Here is a 16504-nt window from a genome sequence, read left to right as displayed (position 1 = left end):
GATTTATCGTCTAATTACTCATATACTACACTCCTCGAAAACTATAAATTCCATCTCCACATCGAGAGGCAATCGGAAGAGGGAAACAAGTACTAGATAGGTGTATATTTCCACACGGATAGAGTTTATTGGAGATTTCTAAAAGCTATCGAAGTCAAAATTAAATTCGGTATGAGAAAAAAGTAAGAAAAGTAAGAAAAGAAAGGAAAGAAAGAAAATAAAGAGAGAGAGAGAGAGAGAAAGCAATGTGATTTCTCCAGATTTTCTATCTAATATTGTACTTTGTGTTAGGGGGTTTGATTTGGGATTGGGTGATGTATTCATGTGGGTATAGATGAATGGATGCTCGAGAGCTGGATGTATATGTGTAGATGAATTTTTGGTTTATGGTTGTCTGGCTATTTTTGATACAATGCAAGAGGATAAAATATGATATAGCATATACTTGTAAAGAGATATATTAAGAATGAAGGATGATATGAAACTTCTTCATTGCGGATTGCAGAAAGAAGAGAGGAAGGGAAGGGATGATAGGTACGGATGTAACCTGGCATTATCATACCGAATGCGGAGTTTGATATATTTATTATTGTGTTTAGATCTAAGTGATAAACACCCAGGTATGAAAAAGTGGTTCTTTTTTTATCCTTCGTTGTCCATAGTGTGATAGTGATATGAGATTGTAGGAAGATACTTACGATACAAGATGATATCCAAAAGAACAAGAAATAGTTGGTGGATATCTAGGTAGTTGTGCTTGAAGCAAAGAGGAGGAATATCGTCACATCATCGGCGAGCGACATGATAATATTAAGACTCTAAATCGAGGAAAATCCTGTAATCCTAAATCGCATACCGAGTAGCCTTATGCTTCCCTCCTTGTAAAGTAAAGTAAGTGGTATTCCCACAACACATCCATCCATCCATGGATACCTACATAAAGTCTCGATGTCGAACTATCGAACACAACGACGAGTCATGATGACATAAAACTCATCACTCTCCTGGAAGAAATTTCCTGTAAAACCATAAACATCATCCTCCTCACAAGTAACGTAACACCAAACCCAACGTCCGCATTCGAAAAATATCCGAAAATGCTGCGAAAAATCACTTGATTCAGTAATAGATTCTAGACCTATCTGCCTGCATCTCGACCTACCTTAAGGATCTCTCGAATCCTACGACAAACTTATTATATGAAAGGCCGTTGGTGACCTCCAAATGTAAGAGGTGCCTAGCTCTGATTATCGTTTCACAACCTTTGCATAGAGGTGCAATGAATGACCGACCGAATGCATCACGGAATTCCCCCTATGAAAAATGCCTCAAAAAACAGCTCATAATCTAACGGAGAAGAATCAAAATAAATCCTGACTCTTGAGAATCCTCTTGTGCGATTCCCCCCCACAAGTGGGCATATTCATCTAACAATTCCTACTTGATGAAAAGATGCAGAAGTCATGTCCTGCCTACACTGCACTGCACTGCACTGCAGATTGGGAATTGAGGTAAGGTAAGGTGACTGACTGATGGACAGAAAAACTGACATATTTTGATAATATTGGATGGCGATAAGGGATTGGAATATTGGATTCCTTACAATATTGAAAGGGGGAAAGGATCCTGCGTCTGAATGCGTATGCACGTATATTCTGATCACAGCATGATATGATGTGATGTGCTATAACAGGATTGATATATTGAATTGAGTAGAATGGAATGGAATGGATAACTTTGATATAATAATAATCTAATTTTTGGTGCATGAGGAGGTGAATTGACTGATGGGTGATGTGCTTAGTAATTGGCCGGTAGGTGTGGGGAGTAGGCAATATTTCCCAAGAGTGGCTGAGCTTGAGTGGCTAAACTCTGGGTGGCTGTTTGCTGTCATTGCCACAATCAATGCCGCAGTCAGGTCCCAGTTGAGAAATTCTTCGGCTCCAAAATGTCTTTCATTACTTACATCGTAGCGAGTATTTCACAATTGAGAGAAGAAGGTATCTCTCGTACAGAATGGAGTAAAGACAAGAATCAGATGGATCTAACGAACTAATGAATATTGCTGATTTTTCTTGCATTCATTGCTCTTCAGCTCGTTCTTCTACTTTTTATTGGTGGGTACTCGGGTAGATGCCACATTCACATTACTTCATGCGTTGTTCCTTGTGAGGAAAAGAGAGAGAAAAAAAGGAAAAAAAGAAAAAGAAAAAAAGAAAGAAAAAACTTCTATGTTGTACCCATCGAGCCCTTCTCTCCTTCTCTCCTTCTCTCGTCTGTGCTGTCATGCTGCCGTGCTGCCGTATCGGTACGGAGTAATGTCTGTGATGAACGTCGTACCAGAATATCATTATCATTGGTTTGTTGATAGCCCAGTCAAATCAGCAATCCATGGAATTCGGAAGAGACATGACTAATGCAGACAAGGTAAGACTTCCGCTCTGTTCGTACTGCTCACTCCACTCTCCTCACGCCACTGCAGTCTGCATGCAAGTGACAAAGGCTCGAAAAGATACCAACAAGATGGATGGGTGCAATGAATGATGGACAACCTAGAAGGAAGACTGGACTAGTCTCATCGTGCAGTATACATCGGTACCTGCTTTCAGTAGTGACCCAGGTCAAGTTAGAAATAAACGCGGAATATGGCAAGCGGCCCCGGTTAATTAACTTTGCATTTTTCATGCTGATTTATGGTACTGCTGTACGGTATGCTTGCTACCTATGTAGATAAACATGTACATACGTATGCCTGATGTGTCCAGCCGCCGAAACTTAGGCGCTTATTGTTTTTTTCTGACCACTATTGTACAGTAGATACCTAGTTAGGAGTCAAGACAGGGAAACTGAGAGCCTAGATGGATGGAAAAAAAAACGTGTGGATTCTTTTCAAATCTAGTCTACATAGTCTTAGTAATATGACCACTTCCCCATGATATATCATACTGCGTATAGCCCACATGAATGGCCAACCCAATTACATCCGAATGGTACCTGGATAAGGGTCGTAGGAAAGGATGCGAAGATGCATCGACCAATCATCATCACAATATGCACTATCGGCAAAAGTATGGCTTGGGAACATGAAACATGAAACACAGAGATGCAAGATGGGGTTCGGATGATGGTCCCTCTCTCCAACGAATAGAGTTAGGGAAGATAAAATCCTTTCGGAGTCTCCTAGGCTCGTGCTGGGGTGAGAAAGTTGATGAAGAGATATCCTCCGTACGAATGAGACAGTAGAAGAGGGAAGAGGGGAGGTTTTGGGTATTACACACATACATCGGTACATACCTAGGTATCTTGGATTCGGATGATGATTTGTTAAAGGTATTGGTTGGCAAATTGGGGGTTGGAATCCTTTCGATGCTATTTGTTTTTAGTATTGTACAGTGTACACTCGTACATACCGTTGCGTATATGATGAAAAGCGGTTATGCTTACTCGTACAGCACACCGGCAATTGAATTTTATCATCTGTCATGTCTAGATTCCTGCCTCTAGGTTTTCGCAAATCGCCATTTTTCATTAGTTAATTTATCAATTGATCAATCATTTTGCTTCTGCTTAGTTCTGCTTCGCTTTGATTTCCTCTCCTTTGCTTGGGAAAAATAAAAATAGTTACATTTTCTCCCAAGATTCCTCTTTCAGTCGAATATGGAGATGGAGGGGCAAAGGAATACGATACACACAGACTGGTTTCTATCTCTCCTCTCCCCTCTCTCCCATGTTCAATGTTGCATGAAAAAGAACAAGCAGTACACGTTTGTGGCTCAGTGAAACCCACAAAAACCTTCAAGGCGGCTTTCAGCTGATTGGGGGGTACTCTTTTTCCCTCCCCCTTTTTGGATTTTAGGATTCCCTTTTTTGATCGTTCTTATGGCGAAATCCTGTCGGTACATGATTAGTTTGTGAGTTAATTGCTGGATTCTATCCTCCAGTCATGATTATCGCATTCGATTCATCTCTGTTCTCCAAAATTAAGTACTCTTTTGATGTTAGTATCTCAGAAACCAAATCCGGAGAATTATCCATCCATGCAATCAAAAGTCTTAACGCCTCAAGGAAGCTGGCCCGCTTTGGTAGACCATGTACTTTATTTTGTGGAGCCTATTCCGTATACACACATGCACAGTTACTTGCCATCAGCAAGGAATGTGATCTGCCTTAATGGTCCACCAGTGGTCCACCAAGAAGGCTTACGATAAAAAGCTTCGCAACTCAGGGGATCCACCACATTCCTAATTGGATCCTACCCATGCTGCCATGAATCTCGTACCGGAATTTGCTCCTAAACTCTTACAGCTGGATGGGACCGAGGGCTTTCGGGTTGGGATATAAGATGTTGAGAACTTCCTCCTCCGTATGTTTTTGGAATCATCACATCCATCCATCTATCAACCTTTCATTCTCTCAAGGTTCATTTGCTTGACGCAAAAAATACTCTCGACGAGTCATTCCTTCATTCTTATTCTTGCCTACAATCATTCATCTTGATTCTTCAGATACTACTACACATTGATCTTCATCGTCAGATCTATATTCATATTCAAATTTTGAGTCAAAGTCGAATTCAATCTCACCAATCAACTTCCGAAATCAAACTTCAATATGTTTACCCTTCCTTTATTCTTGGTCGCTGGCGGCCTTTTCACTCTTTCTATGGGAGCTCCCATTGAACAGCGTACTGTAAATTCTTACACTGTTTATTCTGGTGATGGAGATATTTCAGTTGGATGGCCAACTCAGAGTGATTGGATTTCAAGCTTCGATACCATGTATGTTGATATTACTCACCCTTCATATCTCACACCTACTAACAAACCCTCAGGTTCGACAATCAAAACAGTGTTTTGAAAGCTTCATGTACTCAATTCGGTGTAGAGAACAATTCCGATGATGAGATCTCTGATCTTAAATCCGCCATCTCTGAAGTTGCCGACACAACTGGTATTGATTCTCGCTTCATTCTCGCTATCGTGATGCAAGAATCCAATGGATGTGTTCGAGCTCCAACCACCGTATACTCTATCTCTAACCCAGGACTTATGCAATCTCACGAAGGATCCGGTTCTTGCAACAGCGGCTCTTCGGTTCAAAACCCTTGTCCAAAGAGCGAAATGGTTCAAATGATTACGGATGGAACAGCCGGTACTTCATCCGGTGATGGACTCGCTCAATGTCTTACTGAAAGTGATGCTACTGATGTTTCCAAATATTACAAGGCTGCTAGAATCTATAACTCCGGTTCAATCGATTCATCTGGAAATCTTGGAGACGGAGTAGCAACTCATTGTTACGCAACTGATATCGCCAATCGTCTTACAGGATGGTTTTCTGGAACTTCTTCGTGCGATAGTGCTACCATTGGTTCATTGACTGGTGGAGCTGCTTCTGCTGGCTCCAGCGCCGTTAGCTCTGTGGTTTCAGTTGCAAGTTCGGTAGTTAGCTCTGTGCTTTCCGAAGCTACTTCGTTACTTCCGGTTGCTACCTCTCCTTACGCACTTCCAACATATGCTTCTGTTGGTGGTGTATTTGCTCAAGCAGGTACCTCATCTTCATCTTCTTCCATCGTCGCAGCAGCTACCTCCGCCGTATATGTTCCACCAACCGCTTCATCCTCATCCTCTTCTTCTTCTTCCATCGTCGCAGCAGCTACCTCCGCCGTATATGTTGCACCAACCGCTTCATCCTCATCTACATCTTCCTCTACCGCTGCAGCCATTACCTACGCTGCAGCCACGTCCGCAGTCCCTATCCCAGCAAACGCTTCCTCAACCTTCACATCCGCACTCACATCCGCAATCCCCACTCCCTCTATCCCTACATCCGTCCTCACCGCCACCAAATCCCCCACCACATCCATCGCTGTCACCTACCCCTCCGCATCCTCCTCCTCGTCAAACAACACCACCCACACTCCAGGGACCGAATGTTCCACCCCAGGTACATGGAATTGCATTGACGGAACAACGTTCCAACAATGTGCATCGGGTATTTGGTCGAGTATTGGAGGATTGGCATCAGGAACTGCTTGCAAGGTGGGCGAAAGTGATATCATTGATATCTACGCTACAAACTCCGAACGCAAGAGAAATTTTGGTGTGGAGAAGAGAGGAATGAGACATTCTCATATGCATGGTTTTAAGAGAAATGTTTTGTAGATTTGGGGGGGTTTTTGGGAGTTCTTTTTTTCTTTCGCTTGGATGGTTTTTATCATCTTGCCTTTTAGGCATTTATCTTCTTCACTTTTTTTTTTACTTCTTCTTCAAACACTTAGGGTTCGGATGGGTTTAGCAGGGATGCAAAGGATGATAGGGGATCGGTCATCACATAAAACCACAGCACACTACATTACACGATATGACGATATGGATTGGAGCGGCATAGGATTCATTTGATTGGGATACAATATGAAAGCATATGAACGGAAAAGAAAGATACGAAACCTGGTGTTTCTCCTTCATGTGTGGTCTGCAATGGAAGTTGGATGGATGGAGTATTTTGTATACCTGGTTGGGGGGTTTGATATGGATTTTTGGGAGGGAGCAGAGAAAAAAGAGAAAAATAAAAGAGAGTTTGTTGTTATAGTATAACGAGGTATCTTATACTTGCTAGTATACAAAATCACAATCTACATCTACAATCTAAATCTCCTACAAATCGCAAAGCACAAACTTCCAAAATAAAAATCCCTTTGTTCTCGTCCTCATTGTACTATATATGATAACCTACTTATCTATTTGACATCTATCTATCTATTCATTATTCTTAAAATCCAATAATATTTAACATATCTCATTCTATCCCTTTCCATCTCTATCTTCCCCTCGCTCTTTCTCATTCATTTTCCTATTTACTTTTTCTCTCTTTCTCCTACTCCTTCTCTCTCTCACTCTCACACATTCTCTCCTTCCCTCATTCTACTTTGTATTTAGAATATGTCCGGTAAGGTTTTAAAAGGAATAATATATTTGTGATATTGGATATTGGATATTGGATATTAGATATTGGATAGGAGGTATGATGCGAGATACGATATTATATATAAGGAGATGGAAATATAGATGTGTATTTGGATATAAGAGGGAGTTGAAAGTTAGGAGATGAGAGTTAGGAGTTTAAGAGACTAGAGATAGAAATTGGGAGCTGGGAATTGGAGTTAGGAATGGGAATGGGAAATGAGGATGGATGAGATAGATATAATAAGGAGAATGAATATAAAATGGGACGGGATGGAAGTTGCGATTCGATATTTGAGATCTAATGGATAAGATAGTTGTCGATATGGAGATGAGATATAATATCTTTGGTGTATAATGAACAGGAGTTGAGATTATAGATGGGTATTGAATTCTGAGATTTGAGATGTGAGGAATGAGAAGAGTGGGGTGTATAGAATGGAAATAATAGATGGTAAGGGATGGGTGAAATGAACAGTTATCATCTTTTCCAACTCTCTTCCTGACTCATGAGACGTAAGATTGAGATTTCAAAATTAAAAATTGAGAGTTTGTGGTTTCTTGTTTGCGATTAGGTATTACCTCAAGGCTTGTAGGCTAGGAAGCATTCGAGGAGTGTATTAGGAGAGGCATCTGGATTCTGGATAGTAGTATTTCAAAGAGATGTAAAAAATGAAAAAAGAAGTGAGAAGCGAGAGATGAAGGGTGGATGTTGATTATTGTATTGGATCAGATTGGATTGGATTGTATTAGATTTTATGAGTGAGTGAGGGAGTATGAGAATGAAAATTAGAATCAGAATAAACCACTTCATCATTCTCACATACGAATCTCTAATCTCTAATTCGGAGATAAGACAAATGATAGTAGAAGCAGGTATGCTACGAGATAGGACAAAAGAGAGCACTGAGCAGGTGGGTAATAAATCTTTTTTTGTGGGGAGCAATATCAGATTTTCAGAAAGAGAAGGATGTGAAAAAGTGAGAAATCGGGATAGGGGTATTCGAGATTCTGTTTTGAAGATAAAGAGAAGAGGGAATAGGTTATTTTATATAGGGGGTTGAGATGGTTAATTGTTGTTTTATTTATGCATCCATTCATGTGTACTCCTGCAAATTCTTTTCTGCCTGAATTTGCGAGTTTTGGAAAGGTGAATTAGAGGGTTGGAGGGTTGGGATTGAGATTGGGATGGGGATTTGATTTCTGATTTTGAGGCTTGGGTTTAAGAGGGGGCGAGGATTTGGTGAGGAATTGAATTGTTGGGGTTGTGAAAGGAGAGATGAGATGAGATGAGATGATATGAGTAGATGGTGGGAAGGTGAGGGAAAGAATTGAAAGATACGGGTTGTGTACGTGTGTTTGCGTGTGTTCTATTGTTATTTTCATGCAGGTTTGAGAATGAAGGATAAATGGAAATGCTAGATCGTGAGGTAAGATGCTATGACTAGTCTCACACGATGGCCCATCTAATCTCGATGATCATACACTAGAAAGTCAATGAGCTATATTAGGAATACGATCTAGTAGGTTTGATCCGACTACGATATGGAAATATCCTCCGAGGTCTCGTGATTCTGGGAATTTGAAGTTAGCCAGATATAGATAGATTAGATCATCTCAGATCTAAAATGTTTCCGAAATTGGCGGGGTATTCATAAAGTTCGATTCAGAGATATGTGTCAAATCTTGGCAACGGCGTTCTAAAATCTGGAGTTAGCGAATATAGATTGATTGAGTTATTTTAGGGCCTGAAAAGTATCCGAGATTACTAGGATAGTTATGAAGTTCGATTCGGGGATATGCGGTATATTTCGGCAATTGTATTTCGATCTCTGGAACTGGGTATCGGGTTGTGAAGATTCGATTGTGGGTATTGGTTACATTCCGTCTCCTCATGATTTAGAGTTTATGCTAAGATTTCCTTGTCTAAAAATTCACTATTCACTGTTAATACTGATATGATCGACATCTAGAATCAGAAAGGTCATTTTCTCTCCCCAAGAGATTCGGATACGCAGCATCTAGATCGACGTCGCACATCCGGATCGCCGCTTAGATTATCAATCTTGAGGAGTGTTCACAAGTGAGATTCTGAGTATTAAATCCGCATCTGTATTTCACATTAACATTTATATCTTGGTATTCCAGACTAATAAACTAGACTCTTCATGTACGATTACTAATTCGCTAAACGAAATAGTCTAGCGAGTGACTCCTGAGTCGATTTATCCCGCGAACTAATTTAGTGTTTAGATTTAGCGCCAGTAGTACACGTTAGGCTCGTTTTTGACAGCGTGGTATATGTTTTTATTGAATCACATTGATAACCATCCTTAGCTAGGTGTAGTGATAGAAATTGGCTGGGTATACATGCATGTGTGAATATGAAGATTCAATTCAACGAGGGGGTTTGGATATTGAAATTTGAGGAATGGGAATTAAAATGGTGAATTGGGAGATTGGAAGATTGGCAGGAGAGGATTGTATTGACTGTGGGGATCAAGAGTCTAGATTTGAGAGTCCGTAGTTAGTGCTTAGCGATATTAACTTTGGGTTAATGTACTAGGGGATGCACTAGTGTATGATTCGCATGAGAATATACAGAAAATGTTGGAAAATATGGCACGTGCACGTGATTCACACATATATAATATCTTCCACTTCTATACTTAGAACATTACAGCAATTCTACATAGTCAATATTACGTGCATTCCACTAGCCTGCTCTCTTAATTGTGAACAGAAAAGTTTATTTTGACACTTACTTTGTGAAGCATGGGTGAGTTCATAACTCGGGTTGGGGATGAAAACTCTGATGTGCCTCTTGATATTCAAGAGTGTGAGGAATATTCAATATTGTAGACAAGATCTTCAAAAGATAATACTATATGCAAGGCCAAGGTAGTGTGGCTATGGATCTGAATGCGGGGGCACTATCGATATTGAAAAAAAGAATGGAACTTAGATCGTATATCTAAAAGGTAAAAGATACCGAATCCACCATAGTGATAGTGTGTCCTGAATCTTTCTAACCGGCAATCTTATCAAGTAAACGGTTTAGAATCGAGGATCGAGGATCTGGAGACGAGGATTGGCTGTGACCAACTTGGATAAATTCTCTACGACATAGAAAGAAGCCACGATTAGCAAAATCTTGATGTTCAATAGTACATTCAGTCAAGAACTGTGAGTAATTCAGTCTTTTCTGAGTGTCGAGATAGTTTTCATTATCAAACTGAAATAAAAATGAATTTGTAAAGTCAAAAATACAAATCGTCACTTTGGAATCTCAATACTAGATTCGACACAAGAACTGCCGCCAGACTAGATATCGGTAATATGAGGTAAACTTTCAAGGAGATAGAGTTTGGAGTTGTACATCTAGTACATGCTGATCTCTATAACAGTAGAGCACCGGCAAATCTTTCGAAATACTAGTAGATATCTTGATGATCTGGGAAGAAATTTTTCCACACACTACATTGAGGAGCTAATGGATTAGTTCGTTGTGAAGGACATAAAAGGATCGAAATCCCAACTCTTCAGTACTTCCTTCTTTTTTTCTCTCCATACACAATCTGACTTCCATCCCTACAACCCAGCGCCCGTTACCGACAACAGCCAACAGCAAACAACCAACAATCAACAGTCAACAACCAACAATCAACCAACCAACAATACAATGTCTTCCAACTCTAACAACACTCCCCTCACCGCTCAGGAAGCGAGAGTTCTCGAACTCATCGACGGTCACCTCCGTCTCATGCACCACATCAATACACACCCACGAGCACCACTTAGAGAACGTGGACAACAAGCCACAGCCGCGGCTGCGCAACCAACTGTTTGGCATCGCGGCCAAGCTTTAAATCAACATCAACAACGGTTGTTGGGTCTATTTACCCAACAATCCGAGACTCCAGTTGCCCAACAACCCGTCGCTCGCCGAGTATCTTACAATGAGATTCATCAAAGAGTTCTTCTTCAACATCAGCAAGATTTGGAGAATCCAGCTGCGCAACAACCCGTCGCTCGCCGAGTATCTTACAATGAGATTCATCAAAGAGTTCTTCTTCAACATCAGCAATATTTGGAGAATCCAGCTGCGCCACAACCAACCTACGATGATCCCCAAGCAGAAGCTCTCTATCAATATTTGCAACAGGAGTCGAACCACAATCCCTTCCAAGCAGAAGCTCGCTATCAAATTATTCTACAACAAGCGAGACCATCGAACCAGCCAGCCTACGATGATCCTGCAGCAGAAGCTCTCTTTCAAGGACTTGTACGAAGAGCCTCGGAGTTCTCTTAATAGGGAATCCAGCTGTCCAGCGAGCCGCAAATACTTATTGAGCAGACTCATCATCGTCTTTGATGACCCAATAGTCTCGAATAGTTTTGCTGGTTTTGTTCGTTTTGATTTTTTGATTTTTTGATTTCTTTGAATTATTTCTTTGATTAATTTTCATTTATATTTACATTGCCATTTACATTGCCATTTACATTTTCATTTACATCTTGTATTTGCTTATTAATGTTTAATTGATCTTGTATCTTTATAGATCTTGAATTTGTATTGCATGTTTTTGAATTTCCTCACATAGACGAGTCGTTTAGGTTTCCCCATCAAGATGGGGTTTTCCTACTCGCTTGGCCGAATGGCGCTCGTGTGAAACATAATATCAAACAAATTTACCAACACTGCTGTCTTCAATGATGACATACTTGATGAATTGTGATGTGACAATATATTTTTATGTGACTGAAATATAAAGATTTCAAATTTCCTGACAAATTCTCAAAATTGTTGTGTGATTTTTTTCATGTAATCTCTCCGGAATGGTAATGTATTTCGATTAGTCATTGTAAGCTCTCTAGTTCATGGTTAGACTTCTGGGGTATGGAATTTAAGTCTTGATAGGACTAGTATCTTGTTTAGGTGTATTTATTTTGTGGTGATTGGTTATAATAGACAAGCTTAATTCTATACGTAGTTCAGATAGATGAGAATAGACATCGTCATTTGTGATTCTTATACACTCGTGTACACACCTTTGCTTGTTGGGAGGATCATAAAAACGGCATCCCCTTTGAAGCCACATCACCATCTTGCAAGACTTTCATCGACTTAGCTCCGGAATTTGGGAATCACGAAATCGCTACTTGGGGTGATCCCTACTTCGTAATACTGGAAAGTGCCACTGACGCCTTGATATTGAGCATTTTCGTGCCGTAGTGACTGAATTTAAGCAATTGAGGAGTTTCGAGGAAAAGGTAGAAACTAGGATGAGAACATCCACAATTCATAAGTCTAGTCTATGGTTTCGAGGAAGGAATGACATGATACTTCGTCGTGCTCATTATTTTCAGTTGGTCTTCTTCCACTTAGAAGATGACATACACAGTAGATCGGAAAGAAAATGAGAATAACACAATGCCAAACAAAATCATCGATGCAATATCATCCACTCATTTGTCCATGAATCTGTAGTATGATACATTGAGGCTACAAATGCGTGCGAATGAGATTTGAGGACCCAGCTTGTGAAGATACGGCAGGCTAAAGTTAATATGCCTTGAAATTAATGGCAATAATAAGCCTTGGGAACAATATATTGACTGGCATCTTGGTCAGTAATAAAGGATGCACCAAATCTAATCGTCGACTTCCTGGGATCCCCTCTTGCCAAGTCGAGTTCATAGATCACGTCGTTCCAAATCATGGTTGACTAGGGGAGAGAGATCTTGAAATTATGGGTTGGTACGTAAGTCAACTAATACAAATAACTGAAGCAACACACTTTTGAGAAATGGAATATCAGGATGGTCGATTGAGAGTATGCAGGAGACGGCAAGGTGCAGTATAATTATAACGACGTCTGGGATATTTGTTGCTTACTAATAAATGCGGCCGCATCGGCTTTCATTCAATTTAATCAATCCCCGCGATATCATCATAATGCTTCAACCATGCGACGCGTTGTAGTAACAGGCCTTGGAGCCATAACACCATTAGGCGTAGGAATCCGACCTACATGGAGTCGTCTTCTTGCGGGAAACTGCGGTATAGTGTCACTTCCCACGAATTATTTCGAAATCTCACAGCGAGAAAGTCTTCCTAGCACAATAGCTGGTCTTGTGCCATCTGGTAGCGATGCGAAAGATTCATGGCGAGCTTCAGATTGGTTAGAGAAAGGGGAAGATTCCCGAATGGCCAAATTTACACAATATGCAATAGCAGCTACAGAAATGGCACTTCAGGATGCAGGATGGAGACCACAGAAACAAGAGGATAAAGAATCTACTGGTGTTTGCCTTGGTAGTGGTATTGGGGGATTGGACGAGCTTTATACTGCTAGCAACAACTACTCTCGAATGGTAATACATCTTCTTTTTAAAATGAAAATATTGATTGAGATTTTTATAGGGCTACAAATCAGTATCCCCTTTCTTCGTACCGAAACTCCTCATAAATCTCGCCGCAGGTCATATCTCAATGAAATATGGATTTGAAGGTCCGAATCACGCAGTCACAACCGCTTGCACAACTGGCGCACATGCAATCGGCGATGCATCCCGATTTATCGCTTTTGGAGATGCAGATGTTATGATCGCTGGTGGTTCTGAGTCTTGCATACATCCTTTGGCTTTTGCTGGCTTTGCTAAAGCTCGTTCACTTGCTCGCAAATATAATGACAATCCAGAATCATCCTCACGTCCTTTCGATCGAGATAGATGTGGCTTTGTTATTGCAGAAGGTGCTGGAGTTGTTGTTTTGGAGGAGTTGGAACATGCTAAAGCTCGCGGAGCCGAAATATATGCCGAAATTCGTGGATATGGTTGTAGTGGTGATGCACATCATATTACTGCTCCAAAAGAAGATGGAGCTGGTGCATTCCTAGCGATGAAGAGAGCTCTCAAGAATGCTGGAATTTCACCCCGAGAAGTCGATTACATTAATGCTCATGCTACAAGTACGCCTTTAGGTGATGCTGCCGAAAATGCTGCCATTACTAGATTGATGCTTGGTGAGGAAGGGCTTGATAACGCGAGTCAAATTGCAGTCAGTAGTACCAAGGGTGCCATTGGACATTTGCTAGGTGCTGCTGGTGCAGTGGAAGCCATTTTTTCAATCTTGGCTGTGAAAGAGGTACAATACCATATCATATGTGGTTTACAATTACTGACTGCTTTCTAGAACACACTTCCACCTACACTCAACCTACATAATCCAGATGAAAACATGAATTGTAATTATGTCCCTTTTTCAGCACAACAAAAAGATGTCAAGGTTTCGGTATCTAATAGTTTTGGCTTTGGTGGCACGAATGCCTCACTCGTCTTCTCAAAGTATAGCTGAGATGATGTCAAACGTAATCGACTTCATTCGAGCCCCACCTCCTAACATGTACCCGAACATCCCACCTCTTTTCGTATACCAACTACGGGTTCGTTCCCCATTTCGACAAGTATGAACTTGAGGTGTTTTGATCCAAATCATGTCAGGATCTTCTCCATGTGGTCTTAATGGAACCCGAGTCAAATCGCCTGCACATTATATGCATTGTCGAATTTGATCAATGAATGATCTGAGCGGGGACATTGCTGTTAATGTTAATATTGCTAATATAACAACATTGAGTTGTTTCGGTAAATTGCCATGCATGCCGTAATCGATGTAATATTCTGGAGGGGTTTCTCACAAACGGCATCCTGGTATAGTATCAAAGTGTGCTCCAGTCATCAAATAATGATATCAACCAACCGATGTAAGGAATGCACAACTTTAACTATGAAATTGTCAATCAAATTGACATCGGATGTGTGAAGTCTCATACTCAATAAATTAGTGATTGTTTGTTTCATTTATATTTTCTAAAGGTGGTATCTTTTCGGTTTCTTGCATGTTTTCTTTCTTTCGCTGGCTATGAACGTCGATCTGACTTCTTGAAATCTATGGGAATTCATGGGAATTCATGGGAATTCAAGATGTCATGTGTGGGTGAGTCCTTGGTTATAGTAAATTTGTTTCGGCCATGAATTTGTTGTATCGCGAAGATTATATGTAGCACTCGTAAGACTTCGATAAGAGGTACGTGAAATACTATTGTCTGTTGCACAATTATGTTAGGCCGTCCACCAGTCTGTAGCAGGAAATGGAGGAAAATTTAGGAATTGATTTAAAGATGGACGCTTTTATACCGCCATCAGACGTGCTATTTTTCCCTAAATCAATGGTATGGCTTGCTTCACTTATTGTTGTAAGATGTGCGTTCAAGTCAGGCGTTCAATATTTTCCTCATCAGTTACGAAGATAGTTCGGTGTGCATTTACTGATTTTCTCTTCGCTTTCACACTCGCATTCATGCATATCATATGTACACTTCACAGCACTGATATTCATTCCCGGGACATGACTTAATCCTATGATCTATTGCGTGATGCCTTTTACTATTCTATAACATTATTAAGAAACATTGAGGTTTGCTATATCTTATGTTCTTGTAATCATTTTTCGAGAGCCTGCATAGGCTGCAAGTACTCTGCGGAATCCTTGCTTAACAAAGTATTGAGGCTCAGCTGCGCCTTCTTCGTACAAGGAAGGAGGGAACAGATGATACAGGATGATGAGCTTGAGAGTTTAATGACAATTTGTTTCTTGCGTAGTGATGCAGAGTCACTCACATCTTACAACATGCGTCCAAATGCCATTATAGTTTCCCTAGGACTGGCGGTTTTGCAGGCAGAAGGATATCATCCTATTTTGGTTGGTTTCCTTTTTCTCTTCCATTCTTTGAATATGATCCAAGCATAGTAGCGGAAGTACATGTTGACAGTCTCTGTATCGTAGAATACCGTAGCATCTGATAATACAAGCACGATCCATATTCGCGATGTCGCACCTACGACCACATCTGACGCTCCCGCCAATTCCACCTCAGCTGCCTCTGGCCCAGTTGGCATCGATGTGTGTGATGGTTCACCCATCCGCAAGGGGCCCGAATTATCGTTCAACGCCAACAAGAGAGCGACAATTGGGATAGTCTGGTAGATAACCCAAGCTCTCCTGCTACTCTTTACGCAGATAGAGAAACTCACAATAACGACCATGGCTATCATTGCCATAATATAGGGATTGGAATGGAAAGACGCCAACTTTTATAGGAGTAATTATAGGAGCATACGAGGAGAATTTTCAAAGGTCTAAAGTTGAAGGAATCGCGAAGAGAGGATATGCGAATCACCGTCGAGCTGAAAATACTAGTCCTCCAGCTACCCTTCATAAACGAGATGATCCAAATACATCGAGCTCTATGTTTGGTCTTTTGGGGATTGTGTTGGGCGATATTACATCCACCATCGGTGTTGAAGAAGCAGGGTCTCCTCCAGGTTGGTAATATCCGCAGCGGGCACTTTTGAGTCTCATTGTTTGACGAAGAGGTAGATGTGAATTGAAGGATAATACACTGTTGTTCGATACACGAAAATCAGAATCAGAATAGATGACACTTTATTTGAGATAGATTAATTGATATGGAAGA

The 16504-nt window shown here is 40.7% G+C and overlaps 4 protein-coding genes across 5 annotated transcripts; all 4 read left to right on the top strand.

Annotated features, from left to right (window-relative positions):
• Positions 1-4153: 4153 nt before the first annotated feature.
• Positions 4154-6794, top strand: BCIN_16g02430 (hypothetical protein). The gene is made up of 2 exons (XM_024697982.1): positions 4154-4778; positions 4832-6794. The coding sequence occupies exons 1-2, from the start codon at positions 4612-4614 to the stop codon at positions 6162-6164; spliced, it is 1500 nt and encodes a 499-aa protein (XP_024553799.1). The 5' UTR covers positions 4154-4611; the 3' UTR covers positions 6165-6794.
• Positions 6795-10542: 3748 nt separating this feature from the next.
• On the top strand, positions 10543-11663 carry BCIN_16g02420 (hypothetical protein). Its single transcript, XM_001550455.2, has one exon. The coding sequence runs from the start codon at positions 10645-10647 to the stop codon at positions 11272-11274; it is 630 nt and encodes a 209-aa protein (XP_001550505.1). The 5' UTR covers positions 10543-10644; the 3' UTR covers positions 11275-11663.
• Positions 11664-12880: 1217 nt separating this feature from the next.
• Positions 12881-14778, top strand: Bccem1. Its single transcript, XM_001550454.2, has 3 exons — positions 12881-13340; positions 13390-14112; positions 14161-14778. The coding sequence occupies exons 1-3, from the start codon at positions 12933-12935 to the stop codon at positions 14320-14322; spliced, it is 1293 nt and encodes a 430-aa protein (XP_001550504.1). The 5' UTR covers positions 12881-12932; the 3' UTR covers positions 14323-14778.
• An 806-nt stretch (positions 14779-15584) lies between these two features.
• On the top strand, positions 15585-16504 carry BCIN_16g02400 (hypothetical protein). Of its 2 annotated transcripts, XM_024697980.1 has the most exons (2): positions 15585-15729; positions 15814-16504. In XM_024697980.1, the coding sequence occupies exons 1-2, from the start codon at positions 15658-15660 to the stop codon at positions 16012-16014; spliced, it is 273 nt and encodes a 90-aa protein (XP_024553798.1). In that variant the 5' UTR covers positions 15585-15657; the 3' UTR covers positions 16015-16504. The 2 variants fall into 2 exon arrangements, with proteins under 2 accessions (XP_024553798.1, XP_024553797.1); XM_024697981.1 differs by having other exon boundaries at positions 15585-16504.

This window comes from Botrytis cinerea, chromosome 16 (genome assembly GCF_000143535.2).
Source record: "Botrytis cinerea B05.10 chromosome 16, complete sequence".
In the NCBI taxonomy this organism is placed as follows: Eukaryota; Fungi; Ascomycota; class Leotiomycetes; order Helotiales; family Sclerotiniaceae; genus Botrytis; species Botrytis cinerea.
This window is presented reverse-complemented; position numbering and strand designations above follow the sequence as displayed.